Source organism: Lissotriton vulgaris, chromosome 6 (assembly GCF_964263255.1).
Source record: "Lissotriton vulgaris chromosome 6, aLisVul1.2, whole genome shotgun sequence".
NCBI classification, from domain to species: Eukaryota; Metazoa; Chordata; class Amphibia; order Caudata; family Salamandridae; genus Lissotriton; species Lissotriton vulgaris.
Genome location: NC_141694.1, coordinates 1,824,225,143 through 1,824,253,127, shown reverse-complemented (window position 1 = coordinate 1,824,253,127; position 27,985 = coordinate 1,824,225,143). Strand labels below are relative to the sequence as shown.

General features: G+C 45.1%; 1 protein-coding gene across 2 annotated transcripts in view; it reads right to left on the bottom strand.

The window, feature by feature from the left end:
- The window catches only part of LOC147709564 (fucolectin-like), a 47,405-nt gene that overhangs the window by 5,740 nt on the left and 13,680 nt on the right, over positions 1-27,985 (bottom strand). For both annotated transcript variants that reach the window (XM_086928086.1, XM_086928085.1), the window contains exons 2-3: positions 20,899-20,966; positions 3,165-3,456 (exon numbers count right to left, since the gene is read on the bottom strand). In XM_086928086.1, the coding sequence (XP_086784212.1) occupies positions 3,165-3,456; positions 20,899-20,965 (359 nt within the window). In that variant the 5' untranslated portion in view covers position 20,966. The remainder of the gene's footprint in view (positions 1-3,164; positions 3,457-20,898; positions 20,967-27,985) is intronic.

Genomic DNA, 27,985 nt, shown 5'->3' with positions numbered 1-27,985 from the left:
TTTAAGTATCAACGAACAACAAGTGTTCACATGGAACTCATTTTGAAAAAAAATTAATGTTGTCACAATTTTATTGTGTGTTGATTTAATCCAGGAAAAGAGATGATAATGAAGCAGAATATATGTGTCAGAAGTTAGTTCGTACAAAACTAAAGTAGCCCTTTTATTGCCTTTCTTCCAACTTAATTCAGCCAAAATGAGTTATTTATTTTGATTATGACAAAAAGGATTATAGTTTAACTTTATACCCATATTTCTCTTGGTACTTTAACTTTTATGAACGGTGTTTTAGGAAAAAGAGGTGATAGAGAACCCCAAGTAATGTAACCATAACCAAACAAATAAAGTGGCAATAAAGTGACTTGTATTTAGAGACGGGTTCTTGGTATGTACAAGGATGTCAGAATAATCATTTTTCAATATACAAAAGAGATCAGCCAGATTGTTCTCTAGTGCTTTCGCTGTTAGACTATCCTTTAGGATTGTGGATGATGTTTCAACCCTACTTGAAGTGTGAGGACCTCATCAGGAGACGTATGACCTGGGGACTACAAATGGCGCCTTGATAGATGGATGTATCTCTAAAATGACACTGATAATACAGTATGTCTGAGGAGCCACATAGTCTGGGAGGATATGCTTTCCCAAGGTGGATGGCGTTCTGATTATTAGTTCTTTCTTTTTTCATTAGGAGCCGAATGGGATGGTTTTATTTAAATCATAGAAGATCCTGGACAGTGATCTTCCTTCATGGGGGTTTAACACCTTAGCTGCGTGTAAATATCCCTCCCCAGTGCTGCGCTGTCCATTGGAACTAGTGCTGAATGGACGTCCAATGGTCATGCGCAGCACTGGGGAGATAGCGCTCCTGACGACCGTTGGCCGTCAGCAGCGCTTAAGAGGTTAATGATGCCGAGGAAGGATGAATGGACAATTGTTTGTGTTTCTTAATAACATTAATAATGCATTTGGTGTCAGAGGATACCCCTTTAGGAAACTCACCCTGAGACTGAAGTCAAAAGACCTCCTGTATATTTAATGAGTATTTTTATTATGGATAAACATGTTGTTATCATGGAAGAACCTTGGGATATGGTCTTTCTTCAAGTGGATAGCTGCTACCTACAAAAGTGCCAGAGTGCAGGGTTGCCGATGTGGGCCAATAGCTTACAAAAACAAAAGTAAACAGATACTTTTGTTATAAGTTCTCTTATTTGTGACTCACTGTGAGCAGAGAGTAATAGTGTACTCTGTCGGCTGGACTCTTGGATTGCTTCTTAGTACCGACATGAAAAGGATCTGTCACTTCTTGTGCACAACGCTAGTCGGAGGCGCGTCTATGCTAGACGGTCAGTGTTCGCGCCAGAATCTACTAGTGTTATCCGACCTCTAACCTTGCTCGCATGATAGGTGACCGCAAGCGTTATATGCAAGAGTAACAACACTAGACATGTCAACAAATAGGTTTACGGCGGTACATAGTGCGCATGTACCGCTCCTGTCAATAATGGGTTTTGCCACTGTCGCTATTTCATCGGCACAGTTATTAACCTGGATTTACCATATAGCTAATTTTTCACAGCATATTTAATGTTAAGTATTATTCATGTAAAAATAAATGAAAATAAAAAAATAAAAAGAGAGCATTCAATTCAAAAACAATAACACTGTTTTACAGAGTGTCTCAATGGTAATCAACACTATGTACAAGTAATCAAACAGGTGTATACACAGATGTGAATACAATTGGTACTGTTTGGAGGACGTTTTTAGTGATAGTTTTGGAGTTATAAAAGTTAAGCCTTTTATATACAATGTATAGCTGGTCCTATGGTCATGTTAAAATAACAGAGTGGATGTCTTCACATGTGCAATGGGGAGGCAGATTCCATATTGTGGCTAGACAGCACAGTCAGAGACTTAGAGTAACAAACTTGCACCATTCCTCCAGTGTGTTTAAACCTTGTCTGATAGAGTTACATCTATCTATCCATTTGCACTCTAGGCTCTGTAGGGTAAATAAGACATATCCCCCTTCTCAATAATCTGCCCCCTTAAGTCATCGGCTGTGTGTTTTTTCTCTATATAGTGTTGCACAAGTGGGGCATTCTCAACTTGACAACATATGCAGGTTGTAAGTTGGGCAATTCTTGTCTTGGTTGGTTGCGATGTTTGCCCCATGTATATCACATTGCAAGGACACCAAATGCAATAGATTACGGTCGTGCCGGCACAGTTAGTATGCTGCTGCAGAGCTCATTAACATCCCGCTTTTTCTTGATTAAATCCACACAGAATAAAATAGTGACAACATGAAATTGTTTTCAAAATGAGTTCCATGTGAACTGCTGTTGTAAGTTGATACTGTCTGAACATGGCACCACATAAACAAATACAGATGGACTGATGCAGGGAATGTATTAGTTCACTGAGCCATCAGGCTCCCCTTACTATGGGGCCCATTAGGATGTCGGGCGGATTGCCCCCGCCAGGCTGGCGGTAGCCACTGCCGACCTGGTAGGGGCAATCCGCCCGACATCCTCTCCTGAATTCCCCCCGCCATATTAGAATGGTGGGGGGGCCGCTGCAGACGGAAAGACCGTCCGCCGCTTTTCCGCCCCTGTTGCCTTGTGGCTGGGGCGGACAAGGATTAATATGTTGGCGGTGTCTAATAGACACCGCCAGCCATATTAGGATGGGCCAAATCGGATGCCTTTCCGTGGCGGCGATGCCGCCACGGAAAGGCATGCAGTCTTCACTCTGGGGGCCCCCTGCGGGCCCCCAGAGTGAAGGAGGGGTGGGAGGTGCACACGGGGGGGGTACCTGTGGTACCCCCCTTCATTTGCATAAACAAAGCGGCAGGCACCGCGTGGTGCCTGCCTCTTTGTTTATGCATATGCTTTAATGCATTTTTAGCATTGTGGCAGGCGGTGCTCTCAATGCTAAAAATGCAGGATGTGCCCGCCACAGTGGCGGGCACATCCTAATACCCCCCATGGGACCCCCGCTCTTATGGCGGCAGTCCCAATCCCCGCTAGGTTGACGGGCGGACAAAGTCTGCCCATCATCCTAATAGGCCCCTAAGTGTCTGTAATGGTCCTACTTGAAAACTGAAGGCTAGCCCTTCATTTCCACTGCTAATAACACATTTTCAATGGACTTACAGTGGATTGCTGTTCCCGTTGTTTTCGAGGGAGTCACCAATGCGAATTTCCGCTCCATTCATCCGCTCAGGGTAGAGAACTGTGTTAGTGATTGCAACATGGAGAACTTTGTGTGGTGCCAGTAAGTCGACCCGCCACCATGGAGACAGCTGAAAGTTGGTGATGGCGCATGAGCCATGGTAGTAATCGGAGTCCAGGTTCCCATCTATGGCATTGTAAGCTCCTGCTGGGACTGCCCAGCCCAGGATCACACTTGACTGTGTGGCCTTGCCACGCAGAGCCACATTTTCAACTGAAAAAAGAAACAACAAGGAGGTTGTGAGCAGCACAACATAGAAAGTAGAGAACATTGTGGTGTAGTTGGGAAAACTATGCTATGGAAACCCATAAATCAGGGGCCAAAGTGTGGGAGAGAAAAAGAGGTATAGTCACAAGGGACAGGGCATGATAAGCACAGCCTGGAAGACAACATATACATTTATTTGAAAATATCTACTGCAAAGGAATTGGCAACAATGACAAATTTAACAGCAAATCTGTTCTCTCTTACTTAGTTAATCACAAAGAAGCATCATTTAAAAATCTCTTACATTTTAAGACACCTGCTGCAGAGATCTTTGTGTGCCCAGCAATTCTGAGGGGAGTGCAATAGTGATAAGATAAGAGTTTGGTGTTTTATCCAGTCACAGTTTTGACTCATAAAGAGTTATTAAGCCTGCTGCAAAGTACATTGGGTAACATGCAGATCCAGATCTGTATTTTATGTAGAAAAGAAGTGGGCTGCTACTTTTGACACTGAGATAATTTTGTTACTTCCAGTTTATAAATTGCAATACTAATATAGCACAGTGATCTATTTACTGGCATCAAGAAGCTGCATGCAAACTGTAATTCATGGGTTCAGATTCTTTTTGTGTTTTTTCTCAATCTGTATTTGTTCTAAGATTGCAAAGACGAGCTCCTCTGGAACTTAAGAAAGTCTTGTTAGGGCTGGCAACCCAACTTTGTTATGTATTATATGGTGATTTTCTGTTTATCCCTCCCACTCACTCTTAACATACATGGACTATATGTGACTCCTTCACCTTCTAACCCTCATTATCTTATCATGTTAATTGATTTTTCTGTGTGTGATGTAAAACGCTCTGACACCCTACACTGGGATGAGTAGCTCACTGCAGGGGAACAGATCGGCACTCTGAACACTCCCACCCTTATGAACCCCATCCACTCTGGAGTTCCCACCAAGCCATGCCCAAACTGACTTTTCAACCTCAGAAGAGATGAGATCAGTCACCAGCTCACACCCATCCTCAATGCCTCCATAACCCTAGTACTCACGATTGGACTCCAGACAAATCAGAACGCAGCAGCCAGATTGATCTTCAACCTACCCAAGAGGTCCCACATCACCCAGCACCTGAAGGACCTCCACTGGCTGCATGACCAGAAGAGATGCCAATTCAAGCTTCTGACCAAAGCCTACAAAGCCCTCCACAACCAAGGACGACCAAGGACCCACCTACTTGAACCACCGCCTGCAGTTCCACTGACCTCCCAGGAACCTCCGCTCCGCACACCTGTCCCTCGCACAGATACCACGCATTCTCCACAGCCGCTCCAGAGGGCGCTCCTTCTCCTACCTTGCTGCCAAATCCTGGAATGCCCTCTCCCTCCACTTCTGCACCTCACCCTCACTGACCCACTTCAGAAAGGGACTCAAGACATGGTTTTCACCTGATAGCTGCAGCACAGCGCCTGGATACCCTCTCGGGTGATAAGCCGAGCTAGGCAAATGCGATCTGATTGATTGAGTAGCGCTATAAAAGATCTAAATAAAAAATAAACTCCTAGGTCCTATTTTAATCATTATTAGTGTAATTATTCTTACACGCAGTGGAGTGGTGTGGCTCACTGGTTAGAGGTGGCAGACCCAGAAGCAGAGAACGGCCCGGGACCAGGGTTCAATTCCCAACGCGGCAGGGTTGTGGACCAGGGTCAACGGACTTGATAATTCTCGCCTCGGTGCCTACTCTAACCAGGGATCACACTCGGCAACTCTGGGCATTAAGCTTGCCTCATCTCTACAACGGCCCCCCACAGACGCCGGGGATGCCTGGTTTCACCTTGGAGATACCCAGAAGGGACCATCTCACAGGGAAAGCCAGGACGGGTTCCCCAGCGGTTTTCAGCGCCAGGACACCCCGAGATGGGGTAACAGTGCGCTTTACAAGTATCATCATTACATTGCATAGATGAATCATGAATTTTTATAACATATGCCGAAAAACCTGTCTTCATGTGTCATAGTTTCTCTTAAGTACAGTGTAGTGATATGCTTTGTGCCTTTGTTTTCTTCCATTTCATCGGTATCTAGGTTGCAAGCTCCAGATGGCTCCCACCCATAAAGATACTCGAATAAAAGAAGAACTGATGGCTCTTTAAATCAGGTTTTGTTTTTGAGTGGAAGCACAAATAAGAAAGCCCCCTCGCTGCCTACAGGCTGCTGCATCCAATGCAATGCAGACTACGTGTGGGCGCTGCTGAGTTATGACCTTATGTCAGTAAATGACACCAGGACAAATTCAGCATATTTCCCTTGGCTGGCCGGATCCCACATCCCGCCAGGAACTAGCTGCTGGAACCAGGATTGTCAGCGAATGTTTACACAAGGCAAATGGTAAAGTCTTAAGGAAACGCCTCCTTGGCAAGCTGCACAATGAGTTATAATAGACCAATATAAGACGGTCTGGGACCTAATGCACAAAAAGATGCTGGTCACAGCATGATTTTTACATTGCGCTCCTACTAGACTCTCCTTTTGAAGCATCGGGGATGCTCAGAGTAGTGGAGTAACACAGACCCTTGCAGCGCTGGGGTCCATCCCCAAGCTTCAGCCCCTCCCAAAACTTTAGGGGGCCCCATAAGGGGGATCCATCATTCAAAGCCTAATGAATATCGGTCAGATATGGGAGAATCAGGGCCCCCTCCTTGCATTCAGCAGGGGAGCCACTTATTTTGTATTATGCCCACTTGCTCTTCAAGGAGTTTTTCCACAAAGAGTTGCAATCTGCCGACCTCGTAAATTTGAATGGGTGAGGATTGGATTGGGACTCCTAGCGAAAGTAACACATGGTGGAGGTTGGGGGCCTACAGCAGAACACCCTAGCTGCATTTGCATTTGCAATATACCTGCATTACACCCCCTCACCCTTTATGTGTCAGAGTGACAATGCCACAACATATGTAATATACGCCATAACAAGGTAAATGTGTCATAGGACAGTCCATGAAGGGGACAGTGGGAGCTCTCTCTGTAGCATCAAATTAATACAGGCTCCGAAAGCCGAGTGGAAGCAGCAAAATTGGGACACTTTACACTTTGTGCCTGAAGAAGTGTTCACAAATCTCTTTGGGGTATATTTATGACCCAGTTTGTAAATGTAAATGTATGTAAATGTATTTGAGCTTATATAGCGCGCAGCTACCCACAAAGGGTTTCCCGGCGCTTGCTTAGGGAACCCGTCCTGGTATTCCCCTGTGAGATAACCCCGGCAGGGTATCCACAAGGTGAAAGCCAGGCATCCCGCCGCGAGTTTGCATATTGTTTGCACCATGCAACCTGATACATGCATGACACAAACCTTTAAGGGAGATTTATGAAGCCACGCAAGGCCACTTTGAGTGGCCCTGAGTGGCTCTATACATATGGAGTAAAGCAACACAGCGCAAATCCCTGCATTGCCTTATTCCGCCCTGGGAAGGCCTTCCATGGGCGGTGTGTGGGTGTTCCCCTGCAACTCTCATGGTTTTTGATGCAGTACTAGAATTGGTAAACCTGGGAATGCGACAAAAAGATACACCTTCCAAAGAGGGGCGTAAAAAGGAGAAATAGCCGTATGTCTCCTTATTGCTTCCTCTTTCTACGTGTGCTGCATCCTGTAGCACAAATGGAAAGAGGAATCTACTCCTTTGTATTCTGTTGAGAATCATGCCTTGTGGCTGCCCTTGCTTCTATGAAGCTCTCAGAGCACAGCAATGGTAGCTTGCTGATTTGTATTGCTCAGTATGAATTGCACTACACTGTTCTCGATTTTGAGTTCATTTGAACTGGCTTAGCGAATGCCACGTTTTTCATGCATCAAGTCGATCTTTAGTTCACCTCACTCTCTTTTTTGGAACTAAGTGAGTTATCTTGGCTGCTGTAGACACCATGCCCACTGCTATATTCTAAAACACAAACTCAAGTATTGAGTCTGGTATTTTGTTATCAATGGGCTGAGGTTTTAAGCACTAATGTAAATTTACTGTATGGCTTCTGCGGGTTCAGTACTTAATACAGTTGCTGCATCACAGCTGGTTTTCAACTCCTACATCACAAATAATCTTTTTGTTTTCACAGGGCGGATAAAAAACATTTTTTTCCAATTTTTGCCCATGTTAATATTTATAGATTTATTCTAAATCAATCAACTTTTTGGTAAAAACACATGATATTCTCTGACCTTAATTGACAGAAATATGAAAACACAAAGACAATAGGCTTTTCTTTTACAAAATAAGTTGTGCACAACTATTTAGAAACTGAGATCAGCTGCTCTGCTGTTAGTGGTGATACTGAGATCAGCTGCTCTGCTGTTAGTGGTGATACTGAGATCAGCTGCTCTGCTGTTAGTGGTGATACTGAGATCAGCTGCTTTGCTGTTAGTCCTTAATGCTCTAATACCCGGCCTTGGAATGCATCATTCTTGGTGACTTCAATATCCATAATATAGGGATATTAACCACACGAAGTCATCAGCCTGGGCCCACCATTGCCCTGAATGATCTATTAAAAACTTATAAGATGGCGACAGCGCACTCGGTCCTCCTAAATATCAGCCCAGGGTCCTTTGTCAGTCCTACATATAACAACCAAACAACGATCGACTACATCATCCTAAGTGAAAAACTACAACCTCTCATGTCAAACTTCACAGTTCATCCACGCAGCGATAGCGACCACGCTGCCTTAACCATCACATTGAATCTCATAGCGGACACTCGCCACAGGCTCGAATACGTTGGAGCATCTAATGGCGAAGAACTGATAAAGTTGCCTAGAAGAATCAAATGGGCACAGACCTCAATCACAACATTTAACAACTGGGCAAACCAGTGGCCAGGCTGGCCACTGAATGATCAGAAAAAGGGCACAATAGCCACTTGGAATGCCATTACTGGGACCCTTGCTGCAATCCTTAGTGGAACCTCAAACAGCACATATAACAGGGACTCCCCACCTACATATGGACACAAGGCGGAAATTAAAACCAGCGCTAAACAACGGAGCAAAAAACGCAAACTTTTCCGCAAACATGGCACAAACTCAATGAAGAAACAACTTCAAGAGGCCAGCAAAAGTCACTCCAAGAAGGTCTGGGAGGCAAAACGAGATCACTGCGAAGCACAATGGCTGAAAATCTTCGATTTGCTGAGCCCAGGAAAATCGCAGGAGTTTTGGCACTATTTAAGCACCCTGGGACAGGGCACAAATCACAGAGAAAACTCCCTCTAGGCTCCCATCTGGATCGCCCATGTAAAAGCCCTTTACATCGAAACCGGCCCTGCCACCAAGCAAAATGAAACTTCTAACACTGGAGCCGACTTAGACCCAACCACCGAGATGACTGCCCCGCCGGGAAAACTGTTGGTGTCCAAAATTCTAAAAAACATCAGACAAAATGGCGCCCCGGGGCCCAACCGCCTCCCTGGACATTTATTTAAGTATAAGAATTGGCTTGGTAGTTTGGTTTGCCCTGTTCCCATCATGCACTGGGACAGGAACAGACTAATTTGCATGTAGCCAGGTTCTGAGCTGGGATGGTGCAGTGAGCTAAAAAACGGTGATGGATCAAGCCGTGATCTCTTGACTGGGTAAGAGTATTCTGCATCATTCAGAAACTCTGTCCATCACCACCCCCTTTTCCAAAATCGATTTATTTAAGGCAAACATCGACTCTGGCTACTGGGGGATGTTCCAGACTCATGGAGAGGCTCACTCCCACAGCCAATTCACAAAAAGGGCCCCAAATCTGAACCAGCAAACTATCGCCTGATGGCCCTTCTGGACATCGAGGGAAAAGCTTACGCCAGTGCTATCTTGAGGGACCTCACAGACTGGACGAACGCTGAAGGTCTCCTCCCATTCTGCCAAACCGGATTTAGACCAGGGTCCGCCACAGTCGATAACATCAGTGCACTTTCTTATCTGGTCCACCACGCTCGGACACGCAAAAGCCCCCCTTATTCGCCTGCTTCATTGACTATTCGGCGGCATTCGACGGGGTAGATCATGCAATCCTGTGGAGAAAGCTGGCTCAATGGACCATCAATCCATCTTTGTTGAGGGCGATCCAATCCTTGTTCCACAAAACGTGGGTAAGTATCAAACTCTCGAGGGACCATGCATCCGCAAAGATCCTCACGGACCGATGTCTAAAACAAGGGTGCGTGCTAGCCCCACTGCTATTCAATTTATACACAGCGGACATGGGGAGAGCCTTGACTGGGGCAGCACTGCTTATCCCAAAGATCGGCGGGACAAAAATTCACTTTATGCAATATGCCGACGACCTGGTGCTCTTGGACCATACAAGAATTGGGCTACAAAAGGCGCTGACGGCACTCGCCGTATACAACGATAAAAATAGGCTTGTAGCAAATCCATCCAAGTCCAAAGTCATCATCTTTGGAAAGTACCCAAAGAAAAAATCATTGAAATGGAGGCTTGGCCACCTTTTGCTGGAAAGTACTCAGCGGTACACTTACTTGGGCATTTGCTTCCAGGATTCAGGGCTCTCAAGCGTGCACCTAAAGATCATTCAAGGCAAAGGTAAAACTATAACCTACGCTATTTGCAAGCTGCACGCCTCCTTATACAGCCCGTCCACAATGGCCATCCAATGAGTACTCAAAGCAAAATTAATGCCGGCCCTAAACTACGCTCTCCAGGCATTCCAAAGCAAACTGCACAAAGACCTAGAAAAAATTCACTGCAGAGCCTACAAGAGACTATTTCATCTTCCGAGGTGTACCAGAAACACTCTCGTCCGCTTGGAGTTCTCACTCAACCAGCAATACTTGGAAGAGATGGCCGCCCTAAGCAAATACTGCTTTCTAACAACGACGGCTAAGGAGAAGACACTTAAGGCATCGCTGAATTGTATCTTCAGAGAACCAGGGAATCCCTGGTCAGCCACTCTCAAGGTGGCGAAGGACCATCTCAATCTCGCCATAGAGTCCTGGAATCCTGAACATGTCAGCTACACCGCCATCAAACACTCCATCAAAAAAACAAGCGCGCGCGCGGTCACGAGAACTGGACCTGGAGTCGCTGGCAAAAAAAGACCTTCATGAGTCCTTGTGCTTACCGCACATCCTGCACAATCCCAAACACCACCAGAAGCAGACCGTGGGCCGCGCAGCCCTTCATAAGATCTTAGCCTACAGACTACATCCGCTGCCTCTTAAAGAACTATATGCCTTCAGCACGGTCGGCTCAGGAGTCCGGGAATGTAGGCTCTGCAGGTACAAACGTGAGTCACTGGCTCACCTACTATTCTGCTGCCCGGCCCTGCGCATGGCCCGCAGTCTCTATCTCAGGCCAATTTTAAGACAATCAGGAACCCGCACCTCAAAGGAGGCGACCATCCATCTTTACACCTTGACAACGGTAAAGCACATGGCCTCCTTTGGAAAGTTCATCCACCAGACACGATCCTTGCTGATGGCCCCAGCGGTGACTTTCCAGACCCATACCTCAATACGATCCTCACTCATCGTAACCCCATCCCCAGAGGGCGTCACAAACTCCCTTGGTTTTAATTTTTGTAATTTTGTAACCTTGCATCTTGTTTTTAATGTAATGGTTTTGAGTAACCAAACAATAAAGAATTCATTCATTCATTTATTCATTCATTCATTCATTCATTCATTCATTCATTCATTCATAGTGTTGAGAGTGAGATCGGCTGCTCTGCTGTTAGTGGTGATACTGAGATCAGCTGCTCTGCTGTTAGTGGTGATACTGAGATCATCTGCTCTGCTGTTAATGGTGATAGTGAGATCAGCTGCTCTGCTTTTAGTGGTGATAGTGAGATCAGCTGCTCTGCTGTTATTAGTGATAGTGAGATCAGCTGCTCTTTTGTTATTGGAGATAGTGAGATCAGCTGCATTGATGTTAGTGGTGATAGTGACATCAGCTGCTCTGCTGTTAGTGGTGATAGTGAGATCAGCTGCTCTGCTGTTACTGGTGATAGTGAGATTAGCTGCTTTGCTGTTAGTGGTTATACTGAGATCAGATGCACTACTGTTACTGGTGATACTGAGATCTGCTGCTCTGCTGTTAGTGGTGATAGTGAGATCAGCTGCATTGATGTTAGTCGTGACAATAAGATCAGTTGCTCCTCTGTTAGTGGTGACAGTGAGATCAGCTGCATTGATGTTAGTGTTGATAGTGAGATCAGCTGCACTGATGTTAGTGGTGATAGTGAGATCAGCTGCTCTGCTGTTAGTGGTGATACTGAGATCAGCTGCACTGCTGTTACTGGTGATACTGAGATCAGCTGCGCTACTGTTAGTGGTGATAGTGAGATCAGCTGCATTGATGTTAGTTGTGATAATGAGATCAGCTGTTCTTTTGTTAGTGGTGATAGTGAGATCAGCTGCATTGATGTTAGTGGTGATAGTGAGATCAGCTGCATTGATGTTAGTGGTGATAGTGACATCAGCTGCACTGATGTTAGTGGAGATAGTGAGATCAGCTGCACTGCTGTTATTGGTGATACTGAGATCAGCTGCACATCTGTTAGTGGTGATACTGAGATCAGCTGCTCTACTGTTAGTGGTAATAGTGAGATCAGCTGCTCTGCTGTTAGTGGTGATACTGAGATTAGCTGCATTGATTTTAGTGGTGATAGTGAGATCAGCTGCTCTGCTGTTACTGGTTATAGTGAGATCATTTGCACTGCTTTTAGTGGTGATAGTGAGATCAGCTGCTCTGCTGCCAGTGGTGATACTGAGATCAGCTGCTGTGCTGTTAGTGGTGATAGTGAGATCAGCTGCTCTGTTGTTAGTAGTGCTACTGAGATCAGCTGCATTGATGTAAGCGGTGATAGTGAGATCAACTGTTCTGCTGTTACTGGTGATAGTGAGATCAGCTGCAGTGCTGTTAATGGTGATAGTGAGATCAGCTGCTCTGCTGTCAGTGGTGATACTGAGATCAGCTGTTGTGCTGTTAGTGGTGATACAGAGACCAATCACAAGTCCGTGAATCGCCAGGAATAAGAGGCCAGGAAAAGAAGAAGGTAACAAGGATAACTATGGGATTGAGGATTCTTCAGTTTTGGAATGATTTTGCTAGTTTGTGTTGTCAGAGATTAGAAAAGTAAATCAGGCCGGTCGTAAGCAATCCCACTGACACAGTATAAAAAGAATATTAAAAGTATTAAAGTGTGTTCATGTTAGAAAATGGATTATCAGTAGTGGTAATTATGCATCTACTACTGGCAATAAGGCTACTAACCCAGTCTAAGGTTCAGTATAGGTCTCAATAAATTATTCCCATGCACCACCATGGGTAGCTTGGCTGCGAGCTGACATGCTTGACTTAGGAGACAGGTACGTAAAGCATTTAAAAACACCAATTCAGCAATTATCAAGACACAACACACAATAAAAATCCTACACAAATTTATAAAAATAGGAAATATTTTTATCTTTAGAATTACACCAATACGACATAAATCCAATGTAATGGACCGGATATATGAATTTTTAATGAGTTAATACAATCTAGCACTTAGAAACATATTTCGCCACTTTAGGACATCTGGGCGCGCTTGACTGGACCAAAGGCAAAGTTTCAGTCCAACTGCGAGGAGCCCTACAAGGCGACACCAAGTGGGAGGTCCCGGCCAAAATGTTGACTTTGTACTTAGAAACTTTTCCTGGAGCTTTTCTGCCGGGGTCCCGATGCTCTTCACCAGTCCAGATTCAGTGAGGGTTCACAGACTTCCCTTGCAGGGAGCTCCCGGTCAAATGCTGGAAGTTGGACCTCCGGAGTTCTTCTGTGAGACGAACCAGGAATGCAGACCAGCTCGTGGTTAAAGGTGGGGGGGCTTGGGCCTCGCAGTGGCAGGTGTGTTTCTTAGGCCTCACGGTTGAGCTGGTCAGCTTATGGAACTTTTTTCCAAAGTTGCTCCAAATGTCTCCCAACTTCCGGAACTTCTTGCTGAATTTCCTCTTGAGGGTCCAACATGCCCAAAACAGAATCCAAGGGTCTGGAAGCTCCAAGATGGTTCTTGAAAGTTTGGAACTACAATTCTAACAATCCGCCAGGACAAAACCCTTACAAATCCACTGGACGCATTCCAGGCTGTGGATTCTTGGTGGTGATGATCCAGGTGAGCTCTGTTAACCTGTATCTTGCAGGGAATCCACTCTTTAGTCTTTCAGAAGCAAGGTACATCCACAGGGCTATAGTCCCAGATTGTGCAGCAGGCGCTGTCAGTCAGAGTGCAGGGCCTGGTTGGTGCAAATCAAGTTCCATCATGGAAAGCTGTCTTCTTTTCCTAGTTTCCAGCAGCAGATCTGAGAGGCTCTGCACCTCTCACATATTTATTCAGTGTTCTCTAGGGTCAAGCAGGAGAGTGCTCCTTCCCAATGAGACACAAGGTAACACCCCAGAGCATGACCACTCCCTGCAAAGCATGGCATATGTTGGTCCCAGAAAGCACTATTCCTCCAAAATTCATCATGTCTGAAATCTCAGCAGAAGACAAAGAACTAGTTAAACCATCCTCCAGTGTGGTTCATTTCAATGGCTCTCCTCCCCCTAAAATCTTCAGAGTCCTTCTTTAAGCCTACTATCTGGCTGGGTCAGAGAGGAGGGGGTAGGTGGACCTGACCTTCCTTGTCTGTCCATTTCCTCCTTTGGAACTTCATGCTTTACAACCCCTCCCCCATGCTCTGCCATTCCTGTTTAGCAGAGCTCTCTCGAATAGATTCTCTCTCCCGGTGGGCCTCTTATCACTTTGTCAAAGCAGCCTGGCTAATCCTGTTAACTCTGACCAATCAGGGAAGACTGCAGGAAGGCTGAATTTAGGTTTACAGACAAGAAAGTCTTATAACTTATTTTCTGTCCAAGGTAGGATAAATTCAGCAACATCATAATGCTGGATTTATCAATGCCAATCTCCTAATTTCTTTGAATGGCATTTTATTCAATTCCTAGCAACATTTATGCATTCATAAACTATTTTCATGTTATAATATGGGCTAGGCATCTACAATAGAGAAAATGCACTGTAAAAATTCTCCAGCACCAGGGCTTATAAAATACATTTTATAAGGACCTTGCGTATATTTACATCACCACCAAGCCTCGGACAACTAGGGTAGACATTGGGGTTATGAATATGCACAATTAATGTATATCCTCAATCCATAGTGCTCACAGCACCAAAGTCGATTTGGGGAGTCATTTTACTAACAGGGGGAAGTGAAATTTCTCTAACCCAAGGGCACATAAAATATCTTTTATAATAGCCCTCCTTATAATTTAATGATCCCACACCCTTGGGACACCAAGGGGATACCTAATATGTAAATATAATGTAGATTATTCATTTTTTAGTACCCCTACCACCAAAGTCGAGTTTGCAGTGAATTTAATAACAGCAGTGATGCAACACAGGGTTGTTTTTCAAATGACCTCAGGCTGTCAGCAGTGCACACATGCAAGTGCAGAAAGGCTTCTGGCCTCTAAGTTGCCATGCCCTTTTATATACTATGGGCTTAAAGGTAGTTTTAACCCCTCTGCCCTTTTATCTACTAGGGACATATAGGGTAGGTCATTCCAGTTAAGGGTGTACCCTAATACACAGTTAACCCTAATGGATGTGTGTATGTTTTCACTTGCATTTTCAACATAGCACTGGCCCTGGGCAAACAGAGCTCTGGGTCAGTCATAGTCAGTGTCCACCAGTAACAGTCAGAAAAAAATGGCGGGTGCACAGGGCACAGAGCACAGAGGATGACTTTTCAACACTACAGCATGCTCAAAAGAACAGGAAACGAAAATAGGTTATTATTTTGGTGAAAGAGGAAGGTGACAGATGTTGAAAATGTGTAATGTTGAGGTAGATGGTGCTAGGGATTGATTTATTTTTTAGCATCTGGTGAGTTGCCAGGGTTTTTCTCCTTAACACATCACAGATCCTGTCATTTGATTTGGGGACACTGACATTTGTGCCAATTTTAGTTGTGGTTTCATACTTAGGCCTGGGCGGAGTTCGTGGAGTTCCACTATGCAAAACTCTGTGACTTGACCAAAAAACTCTGCTGCGCGGAGTTCCACAAGTGGTGGAGTGCGTTAGGTTGCACCATTCATACCGATTTTTAGCGTCAGGTGTTTCCCCCACGTTGAAAAATCATTGCGAACTGCACCATGCGCAGCAAAGAGGGTGCAGCTTCTTTCTGCCGCTCGAGTAGATATTCTACTCGAGCTATAGCTTCCTCAACACGAATGGATTGTTTCCCAACGCAAGTGGTTGTGATGATCCACGACCACCCATGTTGAGAAATCTCATTGGGAGGTGGTCTAGCGTTGGATTTTCCTCACTCCCCCTCACCAACGTACCGTTGGTGAGCAAACAAAACCTCTGCTTCGCGGGGCTGAGTTTTTCAGAACTCCATGTGCTTTGTGGCGCACTGAGTGCTGAAAACTCTCCAAACTCCACGAACGTAGCGGAGTTCACCGCCCAGGCATATTCATACTGTGATAGTGAGATCACTGCATTTAGAGTTAGTGTGTACTGGACTCTTTAGGTCGAGACTGAGCTAACGCGCATGCGCTGCTCTGCGAGGCTTCTTGTCAGCACTTAAAACTTCTCTGTGTGGGGATAGCTACCCCCACACATTGGGTTGGATGTTGCCTGTGTCCTTTTCTTATTGTAAGACATGAGCAAGGATGTGCTAGTGACCCACGTTCAGGGTCACCTGTATGGAAAACCTGTTTAGGTTGTTCAGAAGGCCTTCACTCACCAACTTGGTTGGTGACATGCTTCATCTTTGGGCCCCACCAGGAGTGGCCGAATGCCACCCTGGTGTGCTGCAACGCCAGGTTACTGCGGAGCTGGTTTTTTTGGAATGTGCAATGTCAATAAAGTGATTTAAAAATATCCAAATCGTGTCAGAAAAAGTTTGATTAGTTTTGCCAATTGGATATAGATAAAAGATGTGTTTGGTAAAGGACCTGAATTAAAAGTCCAGATTTACCCGTTGTGAGGTCAACATGTTTCAGCCTATGTGGAGGTAATTATACAGGCATTCGTCAGGACCAGTGAGAGTGTAGTGAGGGACCCCGGCGGTATGGGCACGCTAAGGCCTACCCTAACCTGGGGTCCGGTATTCCGAGGGATACGCAGGTGCTAAACGGGTGCCTAGCATCAAGGGCGGTGTGCCACTTTCGCTACCACCCCCTCCCGAGACCCATGGATCTTGTAGCATTAGCGCCTCCAATAAACTTGGTTCCACTCCATTGCGACGGAAACCTTATATAGTGTTTTAACATAGGACATTTCCTTTTTAACACTAGTGACCCCTTCCTCTCTTGTTGTTAAGACTCCCTTTTCTCATTGTAGCCTGCAAATGGCTAAAGGCGGGCACATGTCCCACCTTTTTGGCAAATGTTCACTCCCACAGCGTTTTGCTTGCGGGAGCGAGCAGTGGCGCACATGGTAGCAGGTGCATTCCTCTCCTCGTGGGTCAGGTTACATGCACAGCGATGTGAGGAATTCCCGCGCCTTGTGGGGATCTTGTTGACTTCCATCTACAGTTAACGCTTCAGTGTGCTTCTGTGCACTTGTCTCATGCTATCAGATAAATAGATAGTACGTCTTTACATTTGGCATTTGCAGTGTTCACTCACTTTATAGAATTGATTCATTTGATAAATTCCTCAAGCAGCCCGTTCTGTTTCCTGCTCGTTTTATTTATGAAAGACTTAATTTCGAATGCAGACAAACATGTTTCTTTTAAACACAACTTTAAGAAGACGTGTGATTATTTGGACAGAAAGTTGATGTGAAAGTCATAACATTTGAGCGCACCTTTAAAAGTCCACCTGCGCCCTCTAATATATTGTCGGCGGCCGCGGCTCCAGTTTCATGAGCAGGAGCCGGGGCGGGAGGGAAACCCTTTCGGACGACACGACCATCAAACCCTGCGACGAACGGCACTGCCATGATTCCCCACCACGGACAGAGGGGTCAGTAAATCCCATTCAAAGATGAACAGCACGGCCACTAAACCCTGGATTGACAGTGCGACCACTGAACTCAGCCGAAGACGGACAGCGCAGGTTTTTGAACCGCTTTGGCAACTACCGCAAGGGGAAAAGGAAATGAAAATAAACGAAACACTCGTGTGAAGCGTTTATGTCATTAAGATTTAGAGTGCCTGCAAAGTATTTTTTATGTTACGGTTCGCAGCCTTTGTATGTTTTTGGAGGTACTCTGGCAGAATTACAGGCTGTAAATTATGATTGTGTAGTTTGTCGGCGGCCTGCCCAAATTCTTTCTGTACTTTGCAGCAAGTTAAGTTTAAATTACTTGATGCATTGTTGGACGGTGTGCTTGTTCATGCTTTGATGGGCTGTTAAATCTACAAATGCACTGTAGGTATAAATTACGACTAATGATTGACTGTGAGGCAAAGAAAACATTGCTGTCTGTTCCCCGTGATACTGGGGCAGATTTATGTTAACTGGTGCATCCCCAGGGATGCGCCAGTTAACATGCGCCACAGTGCGCCACAGCTCCGCCAGCCATGGTGCGCCGCATTTATAATGCGGCGCACCATGGTGCAAAAACGGCACAGATGCGTGACGCATCTGTGCCGGAAATGTGGCGCATTGATGGAGTTGCGTCGCAAGCACGACGCAGCTCCAGCAAGGCTCGGGGGTACCCCATTTTAACAATGCTGAGTCAAGACCTACGCCTGCTTCAAGCAGGTGCAGGCTTTTGACGCAGCATTGGCTTAAAAGTGACTGAGTGAAATCTCATAGATTTCACTCAGCCACTTTTGCGAGGCGCACTTGCCCCGGAGCGCCCACCCTGCGCCGGAACGCCCACAAGCGGCGCAGGGCTTTACAACGTGACGCATCTGCCTAGATGGGTCACGTTGTAAATCGTTCGTAGGGATGCGCCACGTTTACGCCGCCTTGGGTGACGCAACAGCGGCGTAAACGTGGCGCAAGGGCCTCATAAATCTGCCCCTTTGTGTCCTGCTGAGCGCTCTGCTGCCACGAGATCACCTGCCGAACATTTGGAAAAATTCGGCTCGCTTTCTGTCCACTGGCGTCATCCCCTGCATTCTTGCCACTGAGAACAGTAGAAACCACAATAATGGGCCTGAACTGGCTCATTTTTTTCATTAGACCCAAAGATTTCTTCTGCAGTTGTTGGAATAGCAGAATTGTATTTACCAGTGCTCGTTGTTCCGAATAGATCAAGCTAGGCATGCCACTAGGCACGTTTTTTTGTATCAGTGATTATATAAATCGGGGACTGTGTTTTTTGTTCTACCTTAGACATTGCAGAACATCTCCATGTTATCATGAGGACTTATCCTGCTCACTTGTTGCTGCCTCTCGGGCTCTGTGGCGCGGCCATAGGAAGAGGGGAAGAGCTGGGGTAGGGGCCGCTGTATCTCCTTTGCAGCTCCCTTCTGCTAAACCCTTCATTATCTTTCCAAGGCTTATGAGGTAGACCGGCTGGCTGAGACACTCTTGGTTACTCAGGGCGTCTGTTTCATTTTGCAACACTTCTTTTGTCAGCCTGTTAATTCATAAATGCATTTAAGAATTATCAGCATACAAAACAAATGTTGCAAAATGAAACAGACCACTGTGTAACCTGTGTCTCAGCCAGCCGGTCTGCCTCTGGAAAGTTTTTAAGGCAGCTCTGATCACGGTGGCTCTGTCAGAGCCTGGAACTTGAAAACGAATTATCTGCTGAGAGTGAAGGAAGCACAGAGCACTCTCAACAAAAAGAAACATTTAACAAGCAATTAACAAAAAGAAACATTTAACAAGCAATTAACAAAAAGAAACATTTGGGACTAAAATTAACTATATACCATCTCACATGCAGGCTTTAATCTAATCTGTTAGAAATCTCTTCAATTGCACTGCACACTGTCTTTTCTTAACCTCTTCAGAGATACCTTTCCACGCTGACCAGTTAGCCTCCCTTTTTCCACCAATTGCATCCTAACACCATCATACTAGTGGTAAATGTAAACCTTGCATATCTTCAATTTTATTTTTGATGACTTAGAAGGTCCCAAAGGTGGATGTGTGTGTGTGTGTGTGTGTGTGTGTACACAGGAGGAGCTGCATGGGGTATGTTTGTGTGTATCTTTGTGTTCTTTCTGCCTGTGGGTGTGGAACTTTGCAAGCGTGTTGGTCTACCTACGTGTGCTAGTGGCCATTTATTATTTGCTCTGAATAGTGCATGCATGTGTTCATCGGTGTGTTTATTTGTTGTATAGCTCTTCAATCCCTGGCAAAACATGCACCCAGGATAATATCCAGCATAGCTAAAACTTATAAGGTCCCAAAGGCAAGACCTATTGGCTATGCCAATGCTTGTTCTTATAGGGGAGTGACAAACTGCCAAATGTCCTACTATTTGTAACAAAAAAACCATATGATGTGTAAACTCCTGCATGTAATACTGTAATTTAAGTGCTAGTATCATTTTGGTGGTGGGAGGCCGGGTAGGTACATTTGTGAGAGGGTTGCGGTGTCCCTTAATTTTATGGCTGTTTTCACTTAGGTCCGGATTGCTTAAGGTTCACAACTCATTGATGAGATTAACTCAGTCCGCTCTGCTTAAAGTGAAGCTGCTTCTGTATGTTGGCTTCCACCTTGTCTGTCCCTTTCTCATAGGGTGGTTTCACACTTCACTCCACTCCAAGTTCCTATCAACACCCAGGCCAATGTGCGAGATCTGAGACTCGATCTAAAATTGTGACCAAGCACATTATGCTCCCGTCCTAAGCCTTGTAGGGTTCGATATTCAGAAAAACTCCATCCCTTCTCCTGGAAGCTCTCTGCTCTTCTGTCTCTTGATGACTGTCACCAGGCCCAGCCACATTTGCCATTCGCCCTTTTCAAAGATGTCCTTAAACAATTCTACAACTCCAGGTGGGACTTTCTCTCCTGCAATTACCCCCTTTTGCTTTCCTATTATATTTCCGGAACCTACTGTTTTTTGTAACTTTTCTTTCCTTACCTAAGAATCTATAATGGGCTAGAAGGTTCGCAACTAGCATCTCAAGGTCACAAGTTCTATTCCTGGGGTGGCCATTTTCCACTCTCATCCTTCCAAACATGGTAAATTAATTTACTTGAGCAGCCGCATCGATGTCATATACAGCGCTTAGAAGTAACAGAAGTGCAGCGTCAAGCAGTATATATAAATACAGCCAGCCAACCCCTTAAAGAACTGACTCACACTACCTCACCCCTGCCTCACCCCTGCATACTGCCTTGGCCTAGAACCATGTGCTTTAGATAACTGCACACTTGAGAGCAGTGCGCACACCAACCAGCCCCTTAAGCTTCCCATCAGTATTAATCAATTACCAAATAATATTATTTACAGTAAACCTGAGCCATCATTACCTGGGTTTCCTGCAGCACTGCTGAGCAGAGCACAGCACAGAAACACAGCTTCAAGGAGAGTTTTCATTCTGCAAGTAAATAAAAAATACACATTTAATTGACACTAGCGTTAAAACTGCCATGTAGTATTTAATTCCTTACTCTGAACTGATTGCAGTGCAGAAACTGGAGGTGAAAAGTGGACAGACTTGGGCCAACAATTGAATAGTCAGATGTCATACCTCCAGAGAGAGATCTCCGGATCACACAACCACTTGCGCACAGCCTGTTGTATCCGCTTTATTAACCCTACGAGTACTGGTAGTGCAGCGGGAAGTAAAGGTGCCAAGGGCCCTAGTGCTCCCACAGATTATGGGCCTCAACTCTGGCGAGTGTGAAACTCTCGATTGCTATCCTGGAAATTGTTTCTGGAAACACTTTTTTTCCCCTCAAATAGTTATGGGCCTTCCTGCCACAACTTCAGATTGTCCTTTGCAACCTGTGCTTTGATACAGCAAAATTCATGAAAGAGCCGTTTTGCGAGTCCTAAATAGCGATTATTAAGGAATCGCTATTAAGGACTTGCAAAACGGGATTCATGTAGGAATCGCTAAATAAATTGCGATTCCTACATATTCCTTATTTGCGATTAGCAAATTGCTAATCGCAAATAAGGAATACTCCCCATTCATTCCTATGGGCCCAAAGGCCCATAGGAATGAATGGGGAGTATTCCTTATTTGCGATTAGCAATCAGCTAATCGCAAATAAGATAGCGATTTCAAGGGTGCCAGGGGTGTCCAAAGGACACCCTGTAGCACCCCTGAAAAGCAAATTCCCACAGGTGTTGCGCACACACATGTCCAAAGGACATGTGTGTGTGTAACATGCAAATGAGAAAAATGCACTAAAGTGCTTTTTTCTATTTTTTCGCTATTTACCACGAAGTCAGACTTCGTGGTAAACAGCGGCCAAATATTGCGAATTCGCAATTTAAAATTGGTTAATGAATTGCATTTAAGGAATCTCTAATATGCAATTTCTCAATTAGCGATTTTTGCATTTGGGATGATGAATCCCAAATGCAAAAATTGCGCTCGCAAAGGGCCAGATTCTCAGAATCTGGCCCTTTGCAAGCGCAATTTCCTTTCATGAATCTGGCTGTTTGTCTTCTGCCTCCACATTGACAGATACCACCTCCCACTCCCTTGAACATGCTCAGACACTAGTAGTCTTCTCAAATGCTCAGTCATTCCTATTTTAAGTCCATATTTAGCCTCATCAATCCAGGTTAAAAATTCACATTCACCACAATCATATGCCAGGTATGGGAACTGCATGCAACGCTGGGCACCTTCATGTCAAGGTTCTAACGTGGGGCAGCCACAAGTTGAGATTGGGTAAACAACCCACTAAAGATGACAACCTTTACTGATGACCTTCCTTTTTATCAGGGGACCTCTGTGTGAGGTTTTATGATGGTCAAGTGACAGGATTATGAAAATCAATCAGGGTTCCGGTTCACAAAGGGACTTACGAATGGTAAAGTTACCAGTGCAGAGACTCCGCTCTGGGGGCGGGATCTCCGTACTGCAGTACTGAGTGCGGAGAGTCCGACCCGAGTGAGGAGAGTCCACACTCTTAACTTTACGAGCCATAAGTGGCTTCTGTGAATCGGGTACTCAGTTAAGAAGTCACCTTACATAACAGCCATTTGGTCAGGAAATATAAAAATTATGCTGTTATCATTCCTTTCTGCAGGCCTTGTTTCCTGAGCTTATGAGTTCCCTCTGCCTGAACTCCATAGCAATCTGCCTCTATGCAGCTCCTAATTCTTTCTCTAGAAGGCAGGATTAAGAATCCTGATGGAGCAACCAACAACCTTAGAGCAAATGTGTTTATTCCTTAAACTGTTGCACAATTTCCAGCTTTTCCAATGATGGACGTGTAGAGCCCACCCAGTTCAGCTGTTTTCTTTGCAGTCTGATACTTGTAGATCTGAATTTTTGATATGAAAAACAAAACTACCAGAACAAGCATTTACAAAGAAATAGGTCTCACATTACTGATAGTTTGAGGTATTGGCATTGCAAATAATAATGCAACCCCAATAGCTCATACTTTCATTATTGACCTAGACCTAGTGCATTGCAAATGCTTGTGTAGTGAGCCAGGAACCAACATTGAATGTCTGAGTGCAGTACCTCAAGCTGCTCCTAGAGGTCCCTGGTGAGCAAGGCACCAGCATTGTATGTCTCAGTACAGTACCACAAGCTGCTCCTAGAGATCCCTAGTGAGCAAGGCGCCAGCCCTGCATGTCTCAGTGTAGTACCGCAAGCTGCTCCTAGAGGTCCCTAGAGAGCAAGGCACCAGCACTGCATGTCTAGGTGCAGAACCTCAAACTGCTCCTAGAGGTCCCTATTGAGCAAGGCACCAGCACTGTGGACCTCTTTTTGGTCACATATGGTACTGCACCCTGCAGAAGATGTGGTAAATCCACCCTACCCATATTGAATTGCATGCAAGACAGTGCTATGTGTACATCCAAATAGCTATGTCCATATATACAATTAGTAACTTTGAAATATTACAAAATAATTATTACATTTATTTCGGATTAGGTTGTACTCTGTGTGGAACTGATGAAGGGAAACTTATAGACGGTCTCATGTAAATGTGAGATGTTCTAGTGAGCAAAGTACCCACTGCCAGCCTAGCTTAGGACCAACAGTGTGTCTTACCTGAAGCCTTCAAAAAAAAAGTGCCTTGAGGTTGTGATTAAAACCTAGGGAGTACCTCCACATGTAACAGGGGGTGTCCTCATGGCAGGTGACAAGAAGAGGCAAGGCGGTACTAAGGAGGGACTACTAAGCCTATTGACCAATGAAAAGCCACCATTTACAAAGGACAAGGACAGGAGCCAATTAAAAAGATGGGCGGAAAGTGGGCAGATCTTTATGCACATATCCTGAATACAGCATGTCTTGAAGAGACAGTGCAAGGGCTGCCTAGGCGAGACCTAAAAAATTGAAAAAGACTCTGCAGTAGATGAGCTATTCACATTGGCAAGGGTAACACAAGTGTGCTGGGGTTGTCATTCTTTTAATGAGAATGTTCCATTAAGTCCCTCTCATAGTTTGGAAAGGTTGGCTAAGGAGAGGATGGCCTGTGGTTAAATTATGCAAAGGCTGTAACTGGCTGTAAAACCAGCTCTGTGTCTCTATGGCTTCCTCTAGTGTCTCTGAGCAGGAGGTCTCATGCATCTTTAGTAATAACACTCTCGTTGCCTTTCCCTGATGTAAAATACCTGATACCATCCATGCTCTAATGTATGAGTCCTGTTAACCAACACAGAGCAGCACAGGTCACAACAACCATCAGCACCGAACGCTCCATTCACACACATACAACAGTTACAACAGCGGCAGCAGTTCAGGTACCTTACCAGAACATGCCAAGGCGGACAAGCTATGAGTAGAAGAACAAAAGGCACCCCTCACATCTAAGCGGACAGGCACAAAGCATGATGAAAACTTGTCATGCACAATACATGCAGTACAGACCACTGCAGTACAAGCTCATCTCCCACACAGAACAGGCCAGAATTAAACAAGATACCTTCACATATAACATACAGAAAAAAGGAGGCAGCAGTACAGAACTGCCTTATTTCGTAGTTATATAGACACAGGCATGTGCATTGCCGCCCCCCCCCCCCCACACACACAGCACAACATGCACAGAACAAGTAACATAAATGAAAGATTCTCACACTCTGAACATGCACAGCACAGGAAGCACAACTGTAAGCTTGCTTCAGAAACCTACTGTAAACATTTACACTCAGACTACTCACACATCCCTACAGCAAGTGCCATAACCTGTTGAGGCACTTCACACGTGGACATAAAGACTGACTAACCTCAGCCAGCTCCTTATCAGTTATTTTGCTCACTTCAGTTTATATGGAGAAATATTGCAACCAGCCTTCCAATAAGGATATGTAGTTATTTTTCCCTTCTGAGACACCTATGAGGGTGCCAGTGGACTGAGTATCCCTTCCTGCTCCTTCCAGCAAATGATATAATCCATGACTTTGGATGCACTCAGCAGGAAGTGTTTTTATATCTGTGTCTCTTTTTGGCAGCCAGATGTTGGGCAATGAGTTGCCCCTGAAGGTGTGCACTCTGACTATCGAAAACAGAATATTGATGGGACATAATATCGGGGACATAATATCGAAAATAATCAACCAGTAAGTAAGTCTAGTTTTACTATACCTAACTCCACATATATGTACCTATACAGTACATATAGCTTCAAGATACATAGATGTGCATCTGGGAATAGTACATCTATACTTCCCTATATGCACTTACTTTTTGATATTTTGTGCATCTACATTCTGTCCTCTGTATTCTTGAATCTCAAAATTGTTGGTGCTGATATTCAGTGTACAACCATCTGAAAACCGGGTGCCGCTCGCAGCTGCTGTTTGCCTGTTTGTTGGGGGCTGATCCGAGAAGGACTACATCGCCCAGGAAGCCCTGACCCTGTGTACACCTGAGGACGTGGAAGCCCTGCCGCCCTCCACTACTTAGCGGCTCGCGGCCCGCTTCGCTGGAGCCGCTCGCAGCTGCTGTCTGCCTGTTTGTTGGGGGCAGATCCAAGAAGGACTACATCGCCCAAGAAGCCCTGACCCTGTGTACACCTGAGGACGTGGAAGACCCGCCTCCCTACACTACTTAGCGGCTCGCTGCGGCCCCGCTACGCGGGACACGCGCGGGCATGCGCCGGGTTAAGCCCACGCCAAGGCCGGGCCCGTCTGTGTCTGTCAGGGCCAGGAAGGGACAGGGCAGGGCCACCCCCCTTGGCTCCTGAGTAACATTGTTGGGAACTTTAAGAACTCTAAGCTGTGTCCTATGAAACTAAGGGCTAGCGTATCTCTTTAATCATTGCATCTGATCCCCCTAAATAGGTCTACAGAACTATCTTAGGTGTTCACATAGTGCCTGCTGTAAAGGAAGATGTCTAAAATAAAGAGTGCAGTGGGTACTTTGGATGACTTTTTGGTGAGGGCAGAGTCGCTTTTGACTCATGAGATCGCATTAACGGAACGTAGACTTTCCCTTGACCCCACATTGCTCCCGTTATCTAGAGAGGAACTGAATACGAGACCATTAACTCCGAGGGTCATTATTCAACAAAGGATAACCACTTCAAGTTGTCCTCTACAAACCCCTCCCCCAATGAACCAGCAGAGAGTCATAGAACACCACTCACTAGGAGGGCCAGGCCCAAAAACTGGGAACGAAACAAAATTAAAATCAGGGATTCAAGCAAATGCTAAGCAAAAGCGGCACAAAGGGTTGTAGGGAAGGGAGGAAAAAGGAGCAACAGGGCCCAGATCCCATAGGAAAACAGATGGCAGTCACACAAGGAGAGGGAACTACTTTACTCATGAACCCACTTCGACTTCTAACGCCCCTCACACTGTCCAAACGAGCTAATCCCATCTATAGAAGCTCTTATTAGAGGTCATATAGAAGTATACACTAAGTCCAAGATGACCACACTAACCTCTCTAATAAATGAAAGATTCAGTACCATAGAGCAGAAGTTAGATCTACTGAAGGAGGACATAGACTCACTTAGAACATCTGCCTTGAATCCAACCCCTAACCAACATCTAAGGCATGGCCCTATAACACATAGAGAAGACCCAAATCAGCCCCCTAGAGAAATTACACCAGGATCAATAGAGGAACCATACGTGAGAACATCCCAAAGACGCGATCCACCGCCCCAAAATGTGACGTCCATAACAAGCCAGGAGCATAGAAACACCCAAGGGATACCACATAAGGCAAATGAACCTAACCTTCCAACTCGATTAAACATAGTGAAGTTGGATTTACCACCAGCCTCCTGTCCTTTTGTTTTGGTTCTTTCAGGGGTCCCAGTACTAAAACAGGGACAGATCGAATCTTGTATATCCCTCCGAAACAAGGTTGTGGATTGGCTGACCAAATATAAGCGTGTTAACCGTGTTTACACCAATGAAATACTCATGGTCTGTAGAGTAGGCTGGCTGGGTTCCTCAGATAAAACAATAGAGGGAGACTGCGTCGTTGTAAATTTTAGGTCCCCACAAATGGTTTGCTCCCTTCTAAATAAAAAAGAGGTTAGTTCACCCCATTATTCAAGCATCTCGGCCCTTCCTCTGGGATTTTTCTCCAAACCCCTAATAACTCCTGGGAGAGTAGGGAATGGGTCAGTCTTAACATTGAATAGATTTGACCAGCTATCCCCTCTTGAGGAAATAGGCTGAAAACCAACTCAATGCCGTGGGAAAACATCAGTCCGAAAAGAAGCTAGTAAAGGGGTCCACCACCCTAACACTCTTACCAAGTCCCCGCCTTCAGTAGATCCTGCTCTGACTCCACCTGAAGGGGACCAGACTTCACCATTTAGGGCAAATGCTATGAGAGGGGTTTCGCTTAAAGTTATGTTTTGGACCATCGCTGGCCTTCTCTCAAAAGCAAACTTAGGTGAATGGCTCACTTTCATTCGGGATTATGAAATCATATGCCTTCAAGAAACATGGGCTGTTGATCCTATACATCTAAGTGGCTATAAAACGTATTTCCCTCCCGCAATACTATCATCATCGGGACGAGCAAAAGGAGGTCTTGTAGTGTACATTACAAATCTAATTCAAGTCAGGGAAATTGTAGTTTTAAAGGCAGAGACTAACTACCAGATAATTTTAATTGATATAAATAAAACAGATCTCCTTGTGCTAGTCAACTTTTATAATAACCTAACTCATCCTTTGTTGATCGTCATATTAAAGGAAATCCGTAAGTTTCTTTTAGATTTTAATACTCAGGACCAAGGAAAGAATCCGTCTGTCATTTGAGGGGGCGACTTCAATTTGGCACTCTGTCCACAAAATGGAAATATTACATGCAGGTTCCTAGATGAGAATGACATAAGTAGTACCCATTTTAATCACACCCAAAGTGGGGCTTGCCTAAAAGAAACGCTTATGAGTCTTCAAATAACTATGGCCAATGAATTAGTAACACCTATAGTTCCGTTGTCA